Genomic DNA, 25,620 nt, shown 5'->3' with positions numbered 1-25,620 from the left:
CAGTGTTTCTGCAAAGAAAGTCCCTGAGATGTCTGGTGCTTCTACCCAGACAGAACTGGTAAGGAAGGAGATATTAGTACAAAAGTTAGTTTGCAACAAGTGCCCGGATCCTTCTCCTGGAGAAAATGTAAGTACATGCATAAAGTGTGCACAGGCTGATGTTCTGTTATGTCAGGTGGCCGAGTTGCAGGGAAGAGTTAAAAGGCTGTGCAGTATCAGAGGAGCCGAGATGGAGATAGATAGGTGGTTTCAGAACCATGTTCCTGTAGCAGACACCAAAGAAATGAGGCACCTTGGACCCTGGGGACCCACAAAAGCAGGGCTCTGCTTCTGTCTTCACCCTCCAGCATCACAACCAAACCAGATATGAAGCCTCAATGGCTATAGGCACCCACAAGCAAGGTCCACAAGGAGAAGCTGTACCAGCAGCGCACAGTGGATACAATAAAAAGAAACCTTGGGTGCTCATAGTAGGTGACTCTTGGTTAAGGGGCACTGAGACACCCATCTGCCAGTCTGACAAGTACTCATGTGAGGTGTGCTGGCTTCTGGGAGCTAAGGTCTGAGATGTTGCCATGAGGGTTTCACAACTTGCACAGACTACTATCCACTACTACTCTTTCATGTGGGCAAGCCAGAACCTGGGCAGAATCAAGGAAGACCATAAAGCCCTGGGGGTGCAAATAAAAATATTGGTGCCCAAGTTATCTTTTCTTCCATTTTATCTGTTAAAGGAAAGGGTGCATCCAGAAGCAGATGTATAATACAAATCAATTTCTGGCTTAGTGGCTGGTGCCATCATGAGGGTTTTAGTTTCTACAACAAGATATTCTTTAACGGCTATAGCCTGTTAGGGAGGGATGGGATACACCTGTCTAGAAGAGGCAAAGGATTCTTTGGTGGCAGGCTAGCCAACATGGTGAGCTGGGCTTTAAACTGAAGGACTTGGTGGGAGGGGTCTGATATGGCAACGCTTACACCATCACATCCAACTAGTGAATAGGCCAGGCCAACCAGAGCAGCGATATATGTCCCTTAGCTGCCTCCCAAGATGAGTATTCTGGCAAAACTCAAACAGAAGAAGGAAGTTTACAGGATGTAGAAAAAGGGACAGGCCATTTGGGAGGAATATAGGAATGTTGTCAGAGTATATAGGTAGGCGTTGAGGAAGGCTAAGGTCCATCTGGAATTAAATCTGATGATGGACGTCAAGGACAACAGGAAGGGCTTCATCAAATACATCAGTTGTAAAAGGATGACTAGAGAAAATGTGGGCATGCTGCTGAATGAGGTGGGCGCCCTGGTGATGAAGGACACAGAGGAGGCAGTTACTGAATTGTGCCTTTGCTTCAGTCTTTACTGCTAAGGCCAGCCCTCAGGTTTCCCAGACCCTGGAGGAAAGAGGGGAAGTCTGAAGAAAGGAAAACTTTCTACAGAGAAGGATCCTGGGGGGCATTAGGAGGAGCATGGCCATCAGGTTGAGAGAGGTGATTGTCCCCCTCTGCTCTGCCTTGGTGAGGCTCCATCTGGAGTGCTGTGTCCAGTGCTGGGCTCCCCAGTTCAAGAGGGACAGGGAACTGCTGGGGAGGGCCCAGCACAGGGCTACAAAGATGATGAGGGGACTGGAGCATCTCCCTTATGGGGAAAGGCTGAGAGAGGTGGTCCTGTTTAGCCTGGAGAAGAGAAGGCTGAGAGGGGACCTTATCAATGCACACAGGTATCTTAAGGCCAAATGTCAAGAGGACGGGGCCGGGCTCTTTTCAGTGGTGCCCAGTGACAGGACAAGGGGCAACGGGCACAATCTGCAACTCAGGAAGTTCCACCCGAATGTGAGCAAGAACTTCTTTACCTTGGGCATGATAGAGCTCTGGCAGAGGCTGCCCAGAGAGGCTGTGGAGTCTCCTTCTCTGGAGACATTCAAAACTCACCTGGATGTGACTCTGTGCAACCTGCTCTAGGAGAACCTGCTTTAGCAGGGCATTGGACTAGCTGATGTCCAGAGGTCCCTTCCAACTCTGACCATTCTGTGATTACAAGATCAAAAATTACTTGGTGAAGTCTTCATTGAGAGAGCCTTTGCTGCGTGGACTACCAGGAGTAGAAAGGAATAGCTGTGAAGGAGAGTGAACGTCACAAGCATTTTTGGCACTTCCCATGCAGAGCTGATAGCCTGCAGTCCTTCACTGCACTATGAGCTTGTTACATTTAGGTCTGAGGCTTCAGCCTACAGATGCAATCTGTGTATGTTTTTGTCAGTACTTATTGCTACCTGCTGTTTTGCATTTTCTACATAAATAAGCTCTTTACTGTCATTTAGAAGACAAAACATTGACGGAGTAAAACAAATTTGCTAGTACCAGGTTATGGAGGACTTCATGCTTTCCGACTGTGGCCAGAAAATCTACCCCCAGGAGAGGCAAGGCAGCTCTCCTGGGCTTGGCAGGGAGATGCCTGCTCCACTGGGCACTTCCCGCTCATATTAGCATAGCTCAGCCTATATCGCACACACCCCCAGTAATACCTCATTTTGCCACTGGACTGAGGCCAAAAGCACAGGCATTACAAGGAATATAAAGCGGGAGGTTACTGGAAAGAATCACTAACTAACTTGAGACTAGACTAAATTTTTGCAAAGAGCAGAAAATGTGATCTTTGCTACAAACGGTTCTTGAATTTCATTTAGCTCTTTATATGATTGAAGCATTTAATAAGTGTTTTTATTTAGTAAAGTTAGAGAGCAGCTGCAGAATTCCTAAGTGCTTCTGCTCATTTATTCTTTCTCTGTAGTTTTGGAACTGCAAAATCTCCGAAGAAAACTGGAGACTGACACAGATCAGGGTGATTCCTCAGCTGTGCACTCTTCTGAAAGAGGAACTGCTTTTGTGGGGTGGCAATGATGACAGGAGCAAAAAGGAAAAGAAATGCAGTCTGGAGGAAGATCCAGGCTGTTCGCTTTGAAGATGTCAAAGTATGGTGTATGAGAAGGCTGCCCATCTTGAAATGGGTGCCTGTCTACAATTGGAAGGAAAATTTGGTTCCCGATACAGTTTCTGGGATGATGCTAGCCATCCAACAGGTGACTCAAGGTACAGTCAGTTAACTCATTTCAAATTCATATGTTTCAAATCTGGTCATGCTGAATCGGTCTGGTCATCTTTTTCTTTTCTTTTCTTTTTTTTCCCTTGTTTAGTATTAGCATAAAGCTTTGGTTAAAACAAAGGCATGCTTGTATGTTTAGTGTTGATTTAATCTAAATATAAATATAAAGGAAAAAATATATGCTTTTAACTGTTATGTGTACATACTGGATGTGCAAAAGTGGATAGAAATACCTTGTGTTATTGTAGCTAATTTCTGTGAGCTGGAACTTTGTTATATATCCCACCTTTCTGACAAATTTTCACAGACTTAATATAGAAGATAAGAGAGCAGCAACTGTGTTCACACAGCGTATGGTTTTATACAATGTTTTATCAGTTAAATGACTACCTTTTTCCCTATTCCATATGGAAAGCAAAATACATCTACGTGATAATTGCATTGTAAGAAATGCGGTTTGGGAAGAAACATGGGCATTATACCGTAACCTTTGGAAGCCCAGAGCACAGCAGGAAATACTAACCTTCTGTGCATAAAGGGTGCTCCTGCCAGAGGCATTACCCACAGAAAGAATCTGCCTGCATCCATGGCTTGCGTACTTCTGCTTCTGCGTTGATTTAATGCTGTATTATGTTACCTACCACATCTCTTTTCAAGCAGCTATACAAGGCAGGGGTGGAGCTAGACTCCATTTGGTAGCTTAAAAAAAAAAAAAAAGGAAAAGGAAAAACTCCCCCAAAACAAAAGCCTGCACAATTACCTGCAGAAACCTGAAGTCCCAGTAATCTGGGTTTGTAAAGTGATTGCTACTGGGAATTAAATGTTTTTCTCAGTTTTTTGATGTGTCTTTGATAGTGTCACCTTCATTTGGCAATATTTTGTATTTGCCTCAGGTAAATCACAGCTGCTTATCTTGCTCAAATGGACTTTAACTCCTTCCCTTATGTAAACCATGTTGATTCTTTCTTAACAATTTCCCATATTAGTTATGCTTAACTGTCATTGATGTTGTTACATTATAAGCACTCCTTTAATTGAATTATGCTGGAGTTGGAAACAGCTAATTTGTGTAAGTATTTGTGCTTTTAAAGTAATTAGGAACATCTGCATTGGCATGATTTAACTTTAAGAACCTTAATATGTAACACTGCAAAGTATCGGATTTCACTAGTATGTGCCTATACAGCAATTGTATTTAAAATGCTGCTAATAACAGTATTGTTGAAATTCATCAAAAACATTAAGTTAAACAGCAGTTCTGCACTACTGTTAGTTTTAGCCAGGATTTTCTTGTTTGAGTCTTGTACCAAGAAGTAATTTAATGTAACAGATAAATTTAAGAAGATCCTGGGAAGATAGAAATACTGGTTTTATCTTTCTAGATTATTTTTAAGTACTCTAGAAAGAATTTTATCCTTATTTTATGCTGTTTAAAACCAAATACATTGAAACTCTTCCCTCCTGCTGATCTGTTTTTCCTTTCTCTCTCCTCACTACTTTTCAAGATTTCAGAATGATATTAGGGGATTCAAAAGGAGGAGAGTTAGATACCAAAATATTTTACCATGTTTGTGGTGCTTTAGCTTAAACACAACATATTTATTTAGACCCTGTTTGCATTAGCTCTTTTCCTAGTGTTGTAAGCCTTCCAGTTATCAGGACTATCCTTTAATGTCTTCACAGAGAGGGTTATGCAAGAAAATAAAGACTCATTTGTCATACAGCATGAAGGGAAAAGACCCTGAATTTTGAGAGGTCTTATATGTGTCTGTTTCATTCCACCCACAAAACAAGAAGTTTTGTAATTAAATGAAAGCAGAAACTCTAACAATGGTAAGAAAAATTTAGTAACCAGTGGTAACTGACATGCAGAGCAGTGTCATTTGGTGTTGCAGCAACATGTTTAAGTAAATTCAAGTATATGGAAATAAACTTGAGTTATGGTAGCATACAGAAAAAACCTGCAAGTTGTATTCGTAAGCAACAGTTTTCTGAGTGATGGAAGCTGCATATTCCAGGGTAGAGAGCAGTCCAGTAGCTTGAGAATAATTAAGAAAGACCTTCCAACTGGGCTGCATTTTTCACATTTTCCTACTGTGGGATTTCTTACTCATCTGGCCTTGGCCATGTTCAGACTATTCAGGTTGGCAGCTGCTCTGATCTGGTGTAATGTGTCTGTGTTCCAACATCTAAGCTAAATTTTAGATGATATAACTGGCTTCCCTTTGTAAAGGAAGGTAGGAAAGAGGAAAATCACTGTCCTTAGTGTGTCGTAGTGAACGCAACAAAAAAAAAATGCTCATAACTGCTGCTTCTCACAGAATTTTCAGAAACTCTTTATGGAGAATTCGTACACAATAGCAGGTTTTGGTTTCTGCCCTGTAAGTGGGAAAAATAAAAGAGCAAAGTAATATAAATACAGCAATCAATGTATGCAGGTAATGTTTTCTCCCAAAAAGTCTTTTATAAAGGTATAGGATAGTTCAGAATAGCTGTTCTTATGCCATCTTTTATGTTGGACTAAGTTTTAAAGAACTACTACTATTCATCATTCTCAGGGTCAAAATTACTAGATTCTAGATGTGACTTAAAGACTTCAGACTCCTGCAAGATACCTTCAAGTCAGCTACTTGAAAATTGAAACACTTGAGCTCATATTTAGGTTTAAATGTCTTCCATCAGGACACACATGAACTAGAAATTATGTCCCGTGGTGACAGAGTCTAGGAACGGAGTACAAGAAAAGCACGCTACCTGAGTAATTATGTACAGTGTGGAAGAAATAGATCTTTAGAAGGTAAGGTGTTACCTTGCCTAGCACTGAACTAAGTGTAAAACCATATGCCTCAGTGCCTAAGGTGTTAACCTTACTCTCTCACAATGTTATCCAATAAAGAATACAATAGCTATCAAAGAATCCACATGAAATTACGTAATAAATTCTGCAGAGAATTCTGCCACTACTTTTCAAATGCTTTTGAAACCTGTTTAAAGCATGCTGTGCTGGTTTTGTCTGTGGTAGAGTTAATTTTCTTCATAGTAGCTAGTATGGGGCTATGTTTTGGATTTGTGCTGAAAACAGTGTTGATAACACAGGGATGTTTTTAGCTGTTGGTGAGCAGTGCTTACACGGAGTCAAGGCCTTTTCTGCCTTGCATCTTACCCCACCAGCCAGCAGGCTGTGGGTGCACAAGGAGCTGGGAGGGGGCACAGGCAGGACAGCTGACCCCAGCTGGCCAAAGGGATATTCTATGCCACATGGTGTCATGCTCAGCATATAAAGCTGGGGGAAGAAGGCGGAAAGGGGGCGACATTCAGAGTGGTGGCGTTTGTCTTCCCAAGTAACTCTTACGCGTGTTGGACCCCTGCCTTCCTGGGGATGGCTGAACACCTGCCTGCTGATGGGAAGTGGTGAATGAACTCCTTGTTTTGCTTTGCTTGTGCATATGGCTTTTGCTTTACATGTTAAACTGTTTTCATCTCAAACTACAAGTTTTCTCACTTTTACTCTTCTGATCCTCTCCCCCATCCCACTGCGGGGAATGAGTGAGCGAGGGGCTGTGTGGGGCTTAATTGCTGGCTGGGCTTAAACTACAACACATGCCCAAGTCATATTTAACCATTCAGAGGGAATCCATTGATCAACAACATTCAGTACAACAAATGGATCCAGTGCTGGGGTGGAGGTGAGGAGTCCAAGGAATGTGGGAGATGGGAAGGAAAGGCATGGCATTATCACCATGTGCTGCTTGGCATTTGTGATGAGTCATGGCTGAAACCAAGTAATCATTTTCCAAGTTTTCCTGTAGTTGTTTCACTGACCACTAAAAATGCCAAATTAGTCTTAATTCATGAGCCCCAAAATTCAATGCTTAACTCTTATGTCCTATTAATCTATTGAGGCAATACTTCTATGGTCTCTGTGTATATCCTCTAATTTTAGAGGTGTTTAGCTAATTATACAGAAGATGAAGGAAAGTGTCAAAGATAATTATGTTCTTCAGATTTTTTGAAAATGACCAGTGGAAACAGATCCTCCAAGTTCTAAAAAGTGATAATACAAATTTATACCTTGTTAGGCATTAGGTAATCTGTGTAGAAAAAAAAAAAAAAAGAAAAAAAAAGCCCTTTCAAATGCATGAATTACTGGAAAAATTCTGCTGGAACTTGCACTGTCTCAGACTGTAAAGTCAGTCAGCCATGAATAAAAACCAGTAAAAGAATTTAGGCTTCATTAGTTCCAGCTATCATTTAGTAATACAGAGCTCAACACCTTATTTTTCAGACACAGTATTCTTATTATTACTCTGATACCTAAGGCCAAAAAATAACCCTTGAATCTAAAATTAGCTTTGTCATCCAGTCTTCAAGTTTGCTGTATATTTTCACAGACAGTTAAGAAATTTGATTTTCATGTTTTGGTAATCACTACCCAATTCGTCCGTGTTTCTCAAAGACCTGTTATTGATAGACTGCAGCAAGATGTCTCTACATGAACAAAGAAATCCTTTGCTGCTTGGACTATGACTTCATTGCTCTCTTCTCTTTTCCTTTGGAATTTATAAATACCCCATCAACAATCATCATGTAAAGATTTTTCTTTCCGTTTCATTCTGTGTTCTTCCCCCATACACACAAATTCAATTCCTAGGTCCATGTAGATGTCTCATAAATGCCTAATTTGTTTTTTTTTTCTCTCCAATTTGAAATTTTGCTAATAAAACAAACTTTCTGGAGTGTAAATATGTAGTTTGCAACAAGCCACTCTTGTATTTCTTACTAGTCATTGGAGATCTGGTTGATAAGACTTAGCAATTTGCTTATGGAAGTTCGTGAATGACTGCTTTTCCATGAATATTTTTTTTCCTTTTTCTTTTGTTCACTTATTAAACTGTATCTTGACCCACAAGTTTTCTCTCTTTTGCTTTTCTGGTTCTCTCCCCCACCCTTTGAGGGGGAGTGAATGAGTGGCTGGGCGGGTGCTTAGCTGCTGGCCAGGATCAACTCACCACAGGTGTGATTCATCTGACTAAACCTAATCCTTTACTTTGTTAAGTCTGATTGATTATATTGGTAAGATTTCCATGGAGTGTAACAGGCAAGTCACTCAGGTGTAAACACTGATGATGTAGACATCAAAATTTAGGTGAGATGTTTCTCAGCTAGTATATCTGTGTCATTGTGGGTAATAAACAGTTCATGCTCAACATGGTTAAGGCAAGTCTTACTGTTTTCTTTCCTGTAACTCATCCATTGACCTGTCACAATAACACCAGGATTCTTTTTGTGGCTTTTTTGTGTGACCTGGACACCACCTACTTGTATGAGAAGCATACTTTGATCAAGCTGCGTCTGAATTTGTCTCGGTTTCCTTGCATGATAATATTAAGATGCATTATGATGCAGTCTTTCATGTAGCTAAATCTCATAAAGATGTCATTGTGTTTTTTCTGCAGCCTTCTGAACATGTGCTATAGCCCCTTCATATCTCTTCAGAATGCAGCTGCTTAGCTCATTTTCACAGTCTGTGGTAACTTTTTATTGCACCAAGCAAATTACTCATCTTTACTTTCAAGGCCTTTCATAGCTGATCTTTCCTGGCATCATTTATTCATTACCAAGCTGTTGATCCATCTCTCATTAATCCATTTTGCTAGCCGCCTTCATCCAATCTTGTCTTTTTCAAACAAATAGCTTTGTGCCTTCTCTTAGGATTTAAATCATGCAAAGCGTGTTGGCTGGTACATCACATCTCAGTTTTTGCTTTTGGGTTGTTATTTAGAATGTGTTTCTTTGTTTGTGTGTTTGTTTTGGTATTTTTTTTCTGGGTAGAACCACGCATACTGTCCAAAAAGGCTGGCATCTAGAAGCCATGTAGGTAATGCTGCAAACCATCAGTAAGCTTCTCTGACTGTCATGGGCTCTAAAAAATGTAACTCTGAGTTTGTCTGAAAAAGTCTGTACAAATACAAACGTTGTGCAACTGAGTTAATTGATGGAGAACTTATCCCCAGTTAGTCTGCTTGAATATGTTTATTAGTGTACATAATTTATGTACATCATTCTCTATATAGTTAGAGGACACAAATATATCTGAAGTACTTCGGTTAGGATATTATATAATATGAAAATTAAGTGCTTTGCTTAACACATGAAGTTGCTTTACTCTTTCTGGATGTAAATTCCTAATGTAGGTATCTAACTTCAGGCATCAACCCTTCCCCGCAAGCTTCTTCCAAGATCTCGCTTAAGATTTTGGTGACTATAACACTATTCTGCAAGCCACTAATGATCAGAGAGACTCCTGCTTAAACAAACCCATGATTTAAATTCTGTTTTGTCATTCACTGGGTGATGATAATACTTGCAACCTGTACTTTTCATTAAAGCATCTTCGAGCTCTTTACACTGTCCAGTAATAGAAAAGTATATGGGGAAAGAAATTAGAAACACAAAAGTGCTTTTTCTTGAAACACAGAAATGCCTCATGCAAAATCATGTATTGATAGTTTATGGTGCAAAGAATACAGGTTTCAATTATTTGCTACTAATATGAATGTCCAGCATCACAACCGAGTTAGATCCTACTCTGGTTTTAACTGCGATAGAGCCACCAGTCGCTGCTTGGGGACTGGCTCGGCCTCAGTCAGTGGGTGGTGAGCAGTTGTATTGTGCATCACTTCATCTTGTTGGATTTTATTCCTCTCTCCCTTTTTCCTTTTCGTTATTTTTTTTCAAACAATATTTCAACTATTAAACTGGTCTTATCTCAACCTGTGAGTTTTACCTTTTTCGAAATCTCCCCCCACCCCCCATCCCACTGGGGCAGGGAGAAGGAGAGTGAGCAAACAGCTGCATGGTACTTAGTTTCCAGCTGGGGTTAAACCATGACAGTCTCTTCTGAAAAACACAAACCCACAAATGTTTTTTCAGCCTTAGAAAAAAGAGGACAAAACCAAGACATGGTACTTTCTACTTAAATATTTGATCTAAACTGAAGGCTCAGTACAAAATTGGGACTTTATCTCAGTTTTACTGAAGGATAATGACTTTGCACATGAGGGAAATGGTCAAATGCATGGATATGTAACCAAGTTTAAACACAGGAGTTGAAACATACTCAGATCAAGGGCTGAGACAGGTAATTATCATCTCAGAACTCTGAGGGAATACGTAAGTGACGTTGCAAGTCCGGTAACAAGTACCTTTGATGATCCTGTCAAATTTGGAATGATATTCTATGATTAGATCATAGTGAGTATAGTGTTGTATCCAAGTTACAAGTCTGTATTGCAGATGAGGGACTGGACCAGATGCAAGCAATATTTCCCTTCAATGATAATAAAATAATATTTGCATGTATAGCAATAAAGGATACCATAGTGATTGAATCTGCCACACAGTTCTGAAACAAGGCTCTAGGACAGCTAGTGGGTTTTACTTCAGATTTATGTATGCATTCTAAAGACAACTCTGCTGATGCTCTCATTTAGGGGTAATTTTAATGATCTGCTGGAAAATAATTAGCCTATTTGAAAAAAAGGGATTGTTAGGTGGGTTAGGAGCTGCAAAGAGGCTGATAACTACAGGTAGTGCTGACTGTTGATCCACTAGCTGAAATCCAATGTGTAATTTTGTTTGCCTCTCTTCATGGAAGATGATTTTAAGCTTCAGTAGGAGAAGAAAAGGCTAGAAGAAGGATTGGAAAAACAAAGTTTATATTTGGGAGAAGATTTAAATGGCTTGGACAGGTTAATTACAACCAGAGAAAGTTTTTTCCTTATCAGGAAAGGCATTTAACGTAAAAGACAGTTGCAGCACATGATTAAATGAGCATAAAGTAGCAGGAATAAGTTTAGACTTAAAAATGGAAGTAGTTCTAAAAATATTCATTACAATATTGGGATAAAATGATGCATCTGCTTATCACGTAATTGCATTCATAGATGTACTAAATTACATGTTTGCCTGTCATAAGAGGGAAAAGAATACAGAGCACAAGGGGGCTCCTTCACAAGTTTATAGTTCCTTTCAATATCTGCTGATGCTCAAAAAAAATGGGAAGCTTTGAACTGAGGTGTGTCTATCAATAAGTTAAGACAATTCTGTGTGTTTTTTCAAACTGAAAAACTGTCACTGTATTTCTGGATTCAAGCTTTATCTTGCTGAGTTCCTGGTATTTAGCTGAATTCATAAACATTATGTTATTTTTTTAAAATAAACATCTGTCCATGTGCTGTACTGCATATACTCAAAAGTTGCCCATGTGGGAGTATGAGGGTATAAGGTTTGGACTTTCAAATTTATCACATTTAGGACTATAGCGGTTCGTAATTTTAAAAAAAAAATATATTTTTTTGTATTCAGCTAGCGCATGGATATACTTCATATAGTATTTATAAGCAGTGTTATGCATTTGCTGCCTTTTCTATGACCTATCATGATCAAGAAATGCTTTGGATTAAGTGGGTTTTGGTGGGCTGTTTTTTGGGAGGTGGAGGGCTCTTGAGACATACTTCCTCTGAAAGCAAAATATGTAGATGGCATTCGATGAAATTGGTTTTGTTATTCCGGCCAACTTCTTTTTTTCATTCTGCAAGTCCAATAATAACTCACTGAGGATTGGTGTGTTTCGTATGTTTAATTAAAGTTAATTTAATCTTGAGCTGGATTTATTGCTGAACGACTGATTCCTTAACACTGGCTGGAGACCTTGCCATTAAGAAAATGAACTATACTGCCGTCATGCATTCCAGAACTGGTGCCCAGTGTTTTGGAAGGCATGATGCCAAAAACTTTTTATATATATATGTGTGTGTGTGTATATATACACACATACATATATATATATTTTATTTTTTTTTTAGCTTTTCATGGAGGAGCTCCAGCTGTGTCTTCTCAAGGGTGGTGGCTGCTGGGGTTTTTTTCAGACTCTGCCCATAAATGTAGACATAAATATTCTCTGAGCAGACTAACTGGAGCTAATAATTTTATTAAGAGGTAGAGCTGTCTTGTAAATATACATCTGGCATACAAATATCATGTGTAGATGAAACTGAATAAGCATATTTGGAAACAGAGCCAGAAAAATCTCCTAGAGAAGGCATTGGAGAATCCATGTAGGTCATAAATTATTCGTGAAAACGTGTCCAGCTGAACTCTGTTACAGTTCTCCCATACGAAGAATAATGCTGTAAGATGATCATGAAATGTAACATGTTAGTAAGCAAATGTAGGGCAATGTTGCATATTTATACGACTTTCCATCAGAGGAGAAAGGCACTAATGCTGCTGTGCATGCAATATCTCATTTCTAACCTCTTAAAATTGTTCCAAGTTACATATGTGCTAATACAGACCTTCTGACAGAGTACTAGAAATGTGAATTCAGCTTCTGAATGACCTCTAAATCCTTTGGGGCCTAATCTCCATGTGCACGTGTCTTAGTATGACCCGATAAGCCGCACAGATGTCCGAGCCCTGTGCCTGGGGGTGCCAGAGCACCATGGACAGGGACTGACAAGTCCAGGGAATGCTGACTCCCTGAAGGAAGAAGAAGAAATGACTTCACCTATAATCTTCCATGTCAGAGAGACCAGGAAAACCCTTTGTGCTGAGATCCTTGGCCACCAATTTATCAAAATGGATGCCCTTTTCAAGGATTTCAAGAAGTCAGGTTCATCTGATTGAGGCTTGTCATCAGTCACGACTGGTCTTTGTTTCTCCACAGGGTTGATGCTTCTCTGTCCTGGTTTTGGCTGGGATAGAGTTAGTTTTCTTCTTAGCAGCTGGTACGGTGCTGTGTTTTGGATTTAGTATGAGAATAATGTTGATAACACACTGATGTTTTAGTTGTTGCTAAGTAGTGCTTACTCTCAATCAAGCACTTTTCAAGTTCCCCATGCTCTGCCAGTGGGGAGGTGCACAAGAAGCTGGGCAGGAGCAGAGCCAGGGCAGCTGAGCCGAACTAGCCACAGGGATATTCCATACCACAGATCATCAAGCTCAGTATATAAACTGGGGGGAGTTGGCCGGGGGCTGCTGATTGCTGCTCAGGGGCTGGCTGGGCATCGGTCAGCAGGTGGTGAGCAATAGTATTGTGCATCACTTTGGGGTTTTTTTTCCTTTGGGTTTTATTCCTCTCTTCCTCTCTCTTCTGTTCATTACAACTGTTGTTGTTATTATATTTTCTTTCCTTTATTAAATTGTTCTTATCTCAGCCTGTGAGTTTTACCTTTTTCCAGATTCTCCTCCCCATCCCGTTGGGGAGAGCCAGGGGAGTGTGTGAGTGGCTGCGTGATACTTAGTTGCTGTCTGGGGTTAAACCATGACATTCTCAAAAGGCTACCTCATAGTTACCTGCTTGCCAGAAGCTTCTTATGGGTTTCATTCTCTATTTATTCTTACTGAGATGCAGACACCTTTCCCTATAATCCACTTGCAAAATGCCTCTTTAATTTTATTTTAGAGACAATCTCTGTTTGTCTGTCAAGAGTCATAGCTCTTTTTTTCAGGAGCTCCGTTAAAAGAAAATAAAATACTAGATTATTTCCCCCTCCCACCCCCTACCCCCATCTGTTTTTGTGTGTATCCAAGCTTTTTTATGTACAGAAGGGTCAAGCTATCTCAAATAGAGAATTCATAAATGGGTCACAGAGCCCACTTGTTTCTTCTACTGTAATACTTACATATCTTTTGTCTTGAACATGAGGATACAAATGTCAGTATCTGGAGATCTGCAAAGTGGCAGAAACAGAACAGTGCTTTCTCAAACATACCTTTGACACAGTTGTCACATGGTACACTGGCAGAGCTGCATTTCAGATAGTGTTAATTATTGTGAGTTCAGGTACTATGACTAATAGAGCTGAGATGCTTAATTCTCATCAGTCTGAAGGAGACAGTTGCATGGGAAGGAGCTGCACTGAAGCATCCTTCAAAAAAGAGAAAATGGTTGCTAACTCAACATTGTGTGGTCTCTTAAAGATAAATGGTACATTTTTTGAAAAATGTCCTCCCAGCTTGCTTTTACATTCTTCATTTGCCTCAGGCTTTGAATGACAGAAGAACTAAGGAATGATTTTAAGCTCTTATCACTTTCTCTTTAAATAAATCAGTCAGACAGAAGGTATAATGCACATGCACAGCCCCAGCAAATGGTGCCATTAGGAAAGAGATCTGCAAGCATGAGGTGTACATGTGCACCACCGAGAGAGCTGACACTGGACTTTCCAGGTTTTGGAGGTAAATGACATTATTTCCAAAGGATCATTCTGTGTTAATAACTTTTAACAAGCCAGTGTCAAATAATCTTCCAGAACTGTAGGACTGTATAGGAAAATTGTTATGAAATGTAGTATTAAAAGTGTTTTCTGTTTGTTTGGGTTTTTTTTCTTCAGTGAAAGTTAGCTATCCCAGAGTTAGAAATTAAAGCCTGTGATATGAGCCATTGGGTGCCTGATTTGTAGGTTCTCAAAGAAAAATTGGCAGGAGACTTGTTAAAATGTGTTAATTTTACATTTTAGGGCATCTACAGGAAATACTTTTCTTACTATGTAATTCAGGTTTGTGAACAAAAGGAGAAATTATCTTTTTCTGAAGCATCAGACAGTGACCACAACTGCAGATAGCATTTTGAGTGGGATAAGATGTATCAGTGTAATTTTGGGTTCCCTAAATTTGAGGTTGGACCATCTTAATATAGTCACATTTAAAAACAGAATATTACAATAATAAAAAGTTATTTGAATATATACACTACCAGAAAAACTTTTAAATTTATAGCTTTCCACAGTAAGTAGTAAATGAGACAAATTTTGAAACTCCTTGGATTATCTATAGATGTACTACTTTTCCTGCTTCTTCATTTAAATTTCTGATTTGCATATTGTATTTTCAAAAGACATGGTGTAGCTTTGCTCAGAATATACGTATGTAACATGAGTGTATTTCCAGATGCAGAAAATTGTTAACTAGTTGATCATACTCTGATGATTCATAGCTCTTTCTTCGGAAAACATATTTTTTATTGCTGTACGTTTGGCACTAGCCTACTTATCAGAAGCTATCAAACGGAGACCTTTCTCCTGTGATAGGACATGGCCTTGATTCTATTTGTATCAGGCTTGTTATTTTGTAGTTACCTGCATTTGACATTTACCAGAAGTGGTGCAGCAACTCTTGCTTTTTGCTGTGGCATACTAAAAGATTGTTACGCATCTGATGCTAGTCAGAAAGCATGGTTTTCAATGAGACTGTCACACAATGTTATCTTATGATAAGGAGGTAGTTAAAAGAAAGAACAACAATATTGATGTGCTGTATCTGAACTTATTTTTCATTCTTTGTTTGCATTTCTTTCCATGGAATTTATATACTTATTTGAAAACCTTAATGTCACTGCCATAGAGGCTTCTCCATATTACCAGTGAAGACTATGAGATCCTTATTTTATGATCTATTTCTTTTGAGTGTTATTACTGTTTGGAATGAAAAATTTAAAATAATGTTTCCTGTCTTTTGACTACTTCTGGAGCATATGGAATGCATTGTGGTGAAGTTTAATATGAAAATTAATGAAATGAGCTGAAATATACTACTGATTATATCTTTAAAAGTATTTGAACCTTTTAGAACATTATATGCCAAATCAGAAAGCCTGAAGACTTTACTAATTCTGTTTTATAATGCTTCTTTGTTCTTGCACACGATTGACCTGCTTCAGTAATGGGAGCAAAAAGCTAACAAACAGAGCCAGAACTGGAGTCAGAGGCTGGTAATTTTAGCTCTGTCCTGACTGCCATGACCTCACCATGAAAAAAACAGGAGACACAGCTTCTAGAAACTAAGTACAAAAAGATTCTGAAAGGTTTACGCATGAAAGGCAGAAAACAAGGGCTGGGTTTATGTTTAGATTGTCTGCCTGTAAACAAGAGATATTTCTCAGCAACAAGTCTGTGAGTAAAGAAAAATTCCTTTTGGATGTTGGGGCTTTGCTGGGCAGGGTAACCCCTTTTCCACATTTTTACAGGACTCATGCCAGATTTCTGTTGGCCAGTTCTGACTGTAAGGGTTTGCTCAGTTTGTGCCTCTTTGTTCCACTCAGCCCTGTTCAGATAGCTGAGCTGAGCTGTTGACAAAGTTTCTGTGTGGGTGATCTGGGACTGGATTGAGCTTCTTGTGCTCTACCCGCAACATGTACAGTTTATGCTGGATCAAACACAGTCTGACTGTAATTGTCAAATGTTTCAGACTCAGAAGGTCTTAGGAAACATAAAACCAAAGTAAACATATGTAGAGAAGTAAGAATTGGCTTTTACAGCCAGATGGTGACAGAATATCTTGTGGTAGCTGAACCCTTGTTTTCCTCATAAATGTTGAGAGGAAAGAACAGTGTATGCTGTTCTTAAACCTGGATTAATTGGAAATATTGAATAGTAAAAGAGCTAGGAGTCCCTCTTCTGGAAATATTTTAGCTTAGTGTCATGGTTTAACCCCAGCTGGCAGCTGAGCCCCGCGCAGCCGCTAGCTCGCTTACTCACCCCTGCAGTGGGATAGGAGGGAGAATAAGAAAAATAAAAGTGAGAAAACTGTTGAGTTGTCATGAAGACAGCTTAATGGGACAGAAAAGGAAGCAAATAATAAGAATGATGATAGTAATGATAAAAGAATTAGAATACACAAAACAAGTGATGCACAATGCAGTTGCTCGCTGCTCACCAACTGATACCCAGTCAGTTCCTGAGCAGCGGCCCCTGGCCAGGTTTCCCCCCAGTTTACATACTGAGCATTATGTTATATGGTATGCATATCCCTTTGGCCAGTTCGGGTCAGCTGTCCTGGCTGCGCCCCCTCCCAGCTTCTTGTACCCCTCCAGCTTTCTCGCTGGCAGGGCCTGAGAAGCTGCAAATGTCCTTGACTTAGCATAAACACTACTTAGCAACAACTGAAAGCATAAGTGTGTTATCAACATTATTCTCATACTAAATCCAACCCCCAGCAATATACCAGCTACTAGGATTAACATTGTCCCAGCTGAAACCAGGACGCTTAGCCTGCAGTGTATTACTGTACTCTTCAGTGTTGTTTTGTACAACTTCTAAGCTAGCCTCCTCTTGAACTGAGTGGTAAAGTTGTTTAAGGTCAAAATCAATTTGAACTGAACTGTGTCGATTTTATAAGGAAAACTTCAAGGTGCAAAATTAAGACAGCGGAAGCACAAACTTTACAATGATGTGGACACAATCTGCCTTCCGCAAAATGAACTTGATATTTCAAAATATATCTTCCAAAATTGTTAACCTTTCTTGGTGAAGAGGAAGTTTTTGTGCTTCCCTTGTAATAGCTGCTGAAAAGAAAAAAGTAAGGAGGAAAGCATGCAAAGGAACTCAGCTAGGTGAGTTTATGCATTGTGTAGAAGTTCTGCAGCACGCAGATAGGAAATTTTTGGAAATAGGAATGTTTTCAGATGAAAATGTTCTATATTTGTAATTCTCTGGTTCAGTGTTAGAGAATTCTTTTCATTTAATTAGGATCTGAAACAGAGCATTTTGCAGATCATCTTAACCAGGATTTATAGACCTCTTCCCAGTCGATCTTGTAAAGTACAAACCTGGCTCAACATTCAGTGCTGAATCTTGTGTATTTTCCCTATGCTTGTCCACACAGAGAGGTTGCTTCATTTCAATTATGTTGTTATAATTAAAGTATGACTGAACTCAGACTGATTTTACTGAATCCTTAACTTTTTGGAAAGTAAAATAAATTAGCCTTGCATAATGCTTTTTTTGTAAGCCTGGAATATCTGTGAGTGGTATTCTACTAGTGAATAAATTGCCACGTTTGTGGTTTCATGTTTTTTGTTTGTTTGTTCATAAATTGGTTATAGTGGAAGAGATTTTCAGTGCAAGCCTTAAAAATCTTTTTCTCCTTTTCTTTGTTTTTTTCCCCTGTGCTCACTTTTGTCTGGATAGGGTCATGCAGTTCTCTCCTGTGCTGTTTTTATTCTCCTCGGGCACACCCTTCTGTGTTGCTTTTGGGTCAGAACCTTCTTTTATGTCTATTGATCATGGGAACATGGATGTAGAACTATAATTTCAAAGATCTTTCTGGTTCATGATAATGGTGTGCTACAAGAAAAGAGCAGAAGCAATGATTGTACATATGCTAATTAAAAGGCAGAAGGGCAACAAAGTCTATTTCTGTTTTAAAAAGGGCATCAAAGTTTTGAAACATAAATGTTTTAAAATCTCTCCTCTCCAAGCCACAAGTGATAGTGCTGCTTTGTTGAGCGCAGTGTGAGTGAAGATGATCCATGTAAGATCCATCTCAGCAAGATCTTCACAGTAATGTTTTTCTGAGAACAGGTGAACTGTTAGGCCTTGTTTACTTCACAGGGAACTTGATGCCTCTGGCCTTCTGGTGTTTTATTGCCTCCCCCTATCATGTGCTCTTTGTTACAGACTCAAACGAAAATACAAGAGGAGAACTCTTGAATCAAAATTTTGAGAATTGCCACTGAAAGCCTATAAACAAAGATACTCTTTTGGCACTTTGCATATTATTCAAACCCCATACACCAATGTTTCAGGTAAAAAATGCTTTCTGCAGCAGTCAGGAAAGTTTGTGAGAACAATTGTGAGAACAATTAATACTATGCATTTAATTTTCTTTGGAAATTTCAAATGTAACACAGAAGGCAGCCCCATTTCATAGATCTGAATCACCTCTGCCATGTTCATTCTCTCAGCACACACACATATACACTAGCTTAGACTGGCCACTCAGGTTGAAGGTGGACCTTAGAAAAGCATCTTGTGTGTTACAGAAGCCAGTCCTGCCTTCCCCACTGCACGGCAAGGTATTCACCAAGATTTATGGGGCAGCTCTGCCAGGCCATTTCTCCTACTCTTAGTTCCTAGGGGCAGTGAAATGGCAGTAGAGGCTGCTGGTCTGAAGCATAGTCTGGTGAGTGTCTCTTTCTGCTGACTTACAAAAATTCAGTGCAGACTTGGTCGCTGTCTTAGGTTTCTAAAGTTAAACAATCAAAGCTGCTGCTTTGCAGGAATGTCTCTGGTAAAAGATGATTTCTTGGCATATTCTTAGGCTTTCTAAGAAAAAGATGGATGCTGTCTACAGCTAAGCAATAAAGGTAACTGGTAGGTTTGTAAAGTTAAATCCTAACCAATTCAGTTCATTTCCATCTCAATATGAAAATCAAATACTTTCTGTTTCAGGACTGACAGCTTTACATAATGAAAAAAATGTTAATAGCTAAAGGATTAAAAACTCAGGCATCTAAAGACAATGAACACTGGGATATTTTTTTATTTAAGAAATTAGAACAAAGCAGACTGAACGCGCTCCATCCAAACCAAAATTATAGGTTTTGAACTGTTTGTAAGAAATAACCATCTGACTGCCTGGAGCCCTGGCAGTCTCAAAGCCATGTTTGCGAGGGTAGGGGTGAAATGGTGCTGCTTCCTCCTGTGAGGACTGGCTAATAAAAAACGTTTGGAATGACTAATGGAGACAACCTGGAAACATGGTAGCTGGTGCCATAGATTGTATCTGTGACCTAATTGTTTCTGCTGGTGACCAGGACTCAGAAGAAAGTGTGAGGTTTTGGTGACAGGCAATTGATGAAAAACCTTCCATAGTCCTTCCTGATCCTAATTGTATAGTAGTTGACTTATGCTCAAGGTTTTTGTAAATGAAGGTGTGTTTTTTCCTGCTCTAATAAAATCGTAGATGTTTCCTCATTTAAAAAAATTGCATGCAGAACATTTTATCTTCATTAGTGAAGTAATGCCATTCAACTTTCTATAGGGCTGGCCTTTGCTGTTCTGTCTTCAGTCCATCCGGTTTTTGGTTTATATGGCTCTTTCTTCCCTGTCATTATTTACGCCATATTTGGAATGGGACGTCATGTTGCAACAGGTAAGTGTCTATTTGCTAAAAACATTTTCAGAAACAAGAAGTTGGAAACCAAAACTTTTTTTTGTGGGTGTTATAAGCCCAGTGGAAGGAAAGTTATCTGAGAGTAAACACAAATAAAATGGTTTTGTGCTTCTTTTTACAACTGGTTTTTTTGCCAGTTTAAGTACTTCAAAGAGCCTCATTAAGAATATATTGGAGTTACTCCTGCCATTATGATTTAGTATTGCATTGACACTTCCTTTGTAAATTAGTTTATTAAAGGCTTTTGTATTTTAATTCTAGAAATCTGCTTCGGGCTAAGATTTTAACAGAGGGCTCAGCCAACAAGATATGTGCAAACAGGAATGAAAAGGGCTCAATCACTTCTTAAACCACAGAAAACACACATTACTTCTCACCTGTCTGAAACACAAAACCTGCATTTCTCAGGAAAAAAGCTTTCTGTGCCTATTACCTGCTACAGTATTAAAGATAGAGATTCTCCCAATGAGTTCAGTATAACTCCTGTCCACTTGCAGACTAATTAGATGGGCAGTGAAAGGCGTGCCCTAGCTACTATGCTAGTAGCGCTGAGTTACTTGCTTACCCTCAGCAGAGCCAACGGCAGCTGCAAGCCTTGAATGGCTTTGATCTCCTAATAGGTTGGTGAATGCTCTGACTCCAAAGAAACCAAATTATGGATGGAAGTTAGAAATAATACTCACGAGATCGAGCCACAAGCACTTCAGGTGTGCAGAAGTGGGCGCTTGGTGGCCTCTGAAGTTCTCAGGAAGGGTGAGACAGGCCCAGTAGGACTGGGTGAAGGAAGGGAGCCTCTGTGGTTGTCAGAAGATTTTAGCAGGGAGGAGATGTGTTTTCCTTGTGGAGGAGGAAAACTCCTGAAAGGAGGAAAGATGGTTTGGGGTAATCACACACAAAATTAAGTCTGCAGAATCTGATTGCTTGAGTGTATGCTCTTGAGTGTATGCAATGTTTTACTAAGAATTTAGCCACATATTTTGAGCACTTTTTGTTCAAAGTTGCTGTTAAGTTATTGAAAATTGCTGAACAGCTATAAATAGTCTTAGAGAAACAGGAAAGCTGAAGGTTTGTTTTCCCTAGAAGCGCAGAAAATATTTGAGTCTTTTGGTGTTCGAGAAGGATCTGTGGATGCTGTTAGTGATCTGATGCTATAATGAGAGATAGAATGTATTCAACTCATGTAAAAAAAGAGAAGCGTTCCAAAAAAAGTGAAAATTTAGAATCTGGAAAGTAATTTTGACTCTTGAGTAGAGATAGATTAGTATATTTATTAAAACATGAACCTATGTTAAAAAGCTGTTTCAAAATGAATGATTTAGCAGTGTATTATCAATAGTTTGTTGGTGTAAGATTATTAGGAAGACAAGAATCCATCATATGATCATATGCAGGAAAACAGAAAAGTATCTGGCTGACACAAATTCTAGTAATGAAAATGGATGATAAAAAGGGTAAGTACAAGCTGTTAAGTCTGATTTTTATTCTTGGGAGGGATTCCCACTCAGAGAATGATTTTCTGAGTCCCACAGCTCCCTGGTTGTGTATTCCTGTACAGTCCTTGGTGTGGAACCTCCTTCCACAGGTTTCTATTACAGAATTTAATCTTAAGCAAAAAAAAAAACCAACAGAAATGTTCTCTTGTAGTCACGAAGATTTTTTTTAAATAAATGTCTTTGACATATGTTGTTGGTCCTTTCAGTAGAAATGTCTCATGCATTTGTCCCATCAGCCTTGGTTAAGGTGTTACGGTGTGCAGGTTGAACTGGAGCTATACCACCTGCCTCAGATTGCCAAATGCTCCATAATTACTCATGTACATTGATGACAATCTCTTCACCTGCCAGCATTTTCTGTAAGGTCAGCAGGGCTCTCCATATGTATACAGGCTATAAAAGTGCCCTTTGTTAGTGAAGTCTGCCATGCTAATATGAAATAGAAAATTCATCAATGGCCCAGTTTTGTCAACTTTTACTCACTTGAAATGTCTCTTCTGTGAGATAGATGATTTACTTTAAAAGATTACTCACCTGAGCAACTAACCCCTACACCTGTTTGTTGACTGTTTTTGGTGTAATTGAACTTGAGGCACCTTCTGAGAGCACTTCATCTGTCATCATACCACATACAGCTCTTTGATTTTGGATAAAATTTTATATAAATTGTTTTCAAATCCAATTTTATGTAAACTTTTTTGTTGTTGTTGTTGTTGTTAACGGGCAATCTGAAGAGAAAAATATACAACTATCCTGAGCGTTGCTTGAAAAAAAAATATTATAGGCCCAGGTAAAATGTGTATCATGATGCAAAAAAGAAAATGTGATCAAAAAAAATCCTTCATGGTTCAACAGGAGAATTAAGGGGGATGTCATAAGGAAGAGTTTAGCACTTGAAAAACGGAAAGCTTGGACAAATGAGATGAGCAGGAAAGCCATGAAATGTAACAGGTCAAACATATACAGGAAGTTAGAAGGCTAAAAGAAGGGATTTGAAGAATGCCATGGAGAGGATGATCCAACTGTTAGTTAAAGGTTCTTTAAATACAACTACTTCAAGACTTTGGGAAGGAAACTGGTAGGATACCTTCCTGACAAAGGTGTAACAGGGACATTCTGTGACATGGTCACAGAATTGTCAAGTTTCCAGTGTAATTTCACTGTCAGAAGGTCTTTGGAAGGTACCCTGGGAACTGCAGATGTGCCTATAATAAAAGTAAGAATTCTGAAATATATGTATAATCAGAGTTTGTTGGAGAGAAGTTAATATGACTCCCGTAAAGGAAAATCCTACCTCACTGACCTCCTAGAGTATTGTATGAGTGTCAGTAAGCACATGGGAAAAGGAAATACTTTGAATATAAGATATCAGAAGGGTCAGCTACTGATAAGGTTCCACACCAAAGGTTACTAAAGAAACTAAGTTGTCCTTGTGATAGAAGAAAAGTCCTTTATTAATTATTAGCAGGTTAAAGGATAAGAAGCAAAAGGTAGGAATTAGTGGTCATTTTTCATGGTGGAGGTGTCCCTGGTAGGTTCCCAAGGAATTCGTGCTAGGAGGTTTATTCTATGAAGTCTGAGGTGAAGGTAGAACTGTGTTCACTGTGCCCTGCAACAGCAGAAATATCACTTTAAAAGGCTTTTACAGTATAGATTAAAGAAAATACTACAGCAGATGATGAACTTCTGGAACCTGCTCCCAGAGGACATTGTGGAGGCAGAAAATACAAGCAGGTTCAAACAGAGCTTTGACTGATTCGTGAATGCTAGTCCATAAACAAAATCTAAAAGGGATAGATAAGGATACACTTCCCTGACACAACAGCTATGGATGCTGGGAAATTATGAGGGGACTAGTCTGCAGAAAATGGCCAGGCTTGTGTGCTCTCCCTGGGTAACACCTCTGAGGCAGAGTACTGGGCAAGATGGACCATTTGTCTGACACAGTAAGGCATTTTTCACGCTCCTAGATCTCTGCATGAATGTGTTTGTGCTTTTTTATATTGAATTACCATCCTTATTTATCTGCGTGTCATTCAACTTGCTTTACCTTTCTCAGCAAATAAAAAGTTCTCTCATAATCTGCCTCCATTTCTTAGAGTGCAGATTGATGAGGTTTTGAACTTGCACATCTGCTAACTATAATGGGCTAGGTACTGTATATATAGCATGAATTAATTGCCCTAGAAATTTGAATGGTAAACATTTGGGATTCTCAGACGAAAAGCTGTTTCATCTCATCCAGGGTGAGTTAAAAGCCTTTCTGACAGCTTGAAATAATTGTGGGTTGTGTTCGAACCTCTTTTGTTAACATGTCTAAATTAATATGGTCACCAAAAAATTTACATTTAAATTGTCTGTACAAATGGTATTTTACATGAAGAAATGTGTGTTACAAGATTACCTTAAAAATTGTTCTTATCATGACAGGGATGCACAACAATGGCACTAACGGCCAAGTTTTGAGAAAGAGACAGTGAGTGATGAGTACAGACAGATACAGAATTACTGGTGACTGATGTGTGGCTTTTTTTGTAGGTACTTTTGCCTTGACTTCCTTAATATCAGCCAACGCAGTTGAGCGTCTCCTTCCTTCAGTCAGCACTAATTTCACTACAAACAATAATTCAGAAGTTTTGGGCCTATCGGAGTTTGAAATGCAGAGGATTGGAGTTGCAGCAGCAGTTTCATTTCTGGGAGGAATCATTCAGGTCAGTGGCACATACACATTCTATATGCTACTGATGCATTGCACTGGTGACAGCTATGACTTTTGTAATGGTTTTTTTTTGGTTTTTTTTCTGAGAAAAATGAACCATGGATCTGGTCCAATGTTCATGAATGATGTAATTAATGTATTTTAAAAATTTTCTGCTCCTTTTTTTGAGATGTAGTATTTATGAAATTTAAATGTATACATGCTCCTAGGGTGTTGCAATATGAATTAAGACCACATTCAGTCAGCTCTAATATAATATTCAATTGCTGTTGGTGCCCTCTTTCCTTCTCCTTCAGAAAAAAAAAATCATGAATCAGCTCCTGGTAAGCACTGACATATTCCTGAGGTTTTCTATTGCTCTTGGCTTGAAGAGAAATACTATACAATATTCAATAATTAAAAACAGTAGGGAAAACATCTTTAAATTCTCTTTAGAGTTCACACACCCATCATTAAAGCAAAATAAATTAGTAAAACAGATGTCTTTAAGTGATTCCCCAAAGCTTATTCAAATGATCAGAGGTCTTTTAAATTTCTTCTCTCTTCCTATTCTGACCACAAGTGCTGAGTTCCTTTATCCATTGCCAGTTGCTTAGGTCTTCAAAGAAGGTTTCCCTCTTTCCTTGTAAATATTAAAATGGAAGAGATGTTCCAGCACTCAACATTGCAACACCTCCTGGGTAGAAACCTTCTCAAAGAAACCCAGACCCCTGCGCTCGGTGCTTTGAATCCCTCTACTGTGCATGGATGAGCGAAGGAGCCTGGAATGGGATCTCCAGTGGCTGACATGCTTGGCAGGAACTGGGGCATATGCTTATGTTAGTCAGTAGGAAATATCAGTAAGCATGATGATTTCTGTAGCACTTGTTTTCATTCTTTTATTGGTTACAGAACTATGACTTGGGGTAGCGGCATGAGGGAAACCCTATAGACAACGTATGGAGTAGAGCTGGTGCTCATTGTGCCTGGCTGCTGCATGTGTTGTCCCATTGCACCAGTGTGTGCAACACAACACTGCATCCATGTGCAAGGTGCTTGCAATAACAGAGTCCTTTGAGCATACACAGAGCTCTTCATGTGGGAGGGCTGCGTTCACAGCCTGACAATCTCCTATGTTGCCCCCAGAGAGGCCAAAATGCCTCAAGTGGGAAGTTGGTGCCTGCATTTGATTTAACTTCAAAACCTGATGCAGATTTTTTTTGCTTGGCTGCTGCAGAATCCCATTAGGTGTGTAAATCCTCTAGACTTCTTACTCTTTCATTCTGAAAAGTTCTGCTTTTTCACATGCCTCCAGCCACACCAGCTGACTCATCTCAGCCTATGTCCTGTTTAAGCCTGATTGGAATGAGA

The 25,620-nt window shown here is 39.3% G+C and overlaps 1 protein-coding gene across 1 annotated transcript in view; it reads left to right on the top strand.

Moving 5' to 3' along the window:
- The first annotated feature begins 2,867 nt into the window (after positions 1-2,867).
- SLC26A7 (solute carrier family 26 member 7) overlaps positions 2,868-25,620 on the top strand; it is a 69,908-nt gene continuing 47,155 nt past the window's right edge. Inside the window, exons 1-3 of the mRNA XM_055799030.1 lie at positions 2,868-3,086; positions 19,927-20,037; positions 24,090-24,262. Of these exons, the coding sequence (XP_055655005.1) occupies positions 2,894-3,086; positions 19,927-20,037; positions 24,090-24,262 (477 nt within the window). The 5' untranslated portion in view covers positions 2,868-2,893. The remainder of the gene's footprint in view (positions 3,087-19,926; positions 20,038-24,089; positions 24,263-25,620) is intronic.

This window comes from Falco peregrinus, chromosome 3 (assembly GCF_023634155.1).
Source record: "Falco peregrinus isolate bFalPer1 chromosome 3, bFalPer1.pri, whole genome shotgun sequence".
NCBI lineage: Eukaryota > Metazoa > Chordata > Aves > Falconiformes > Falconidae > Falco > Falco peregrinus.
This window is presented reverse-complemented; position numbering and strand designations above follow the sequence as displayed.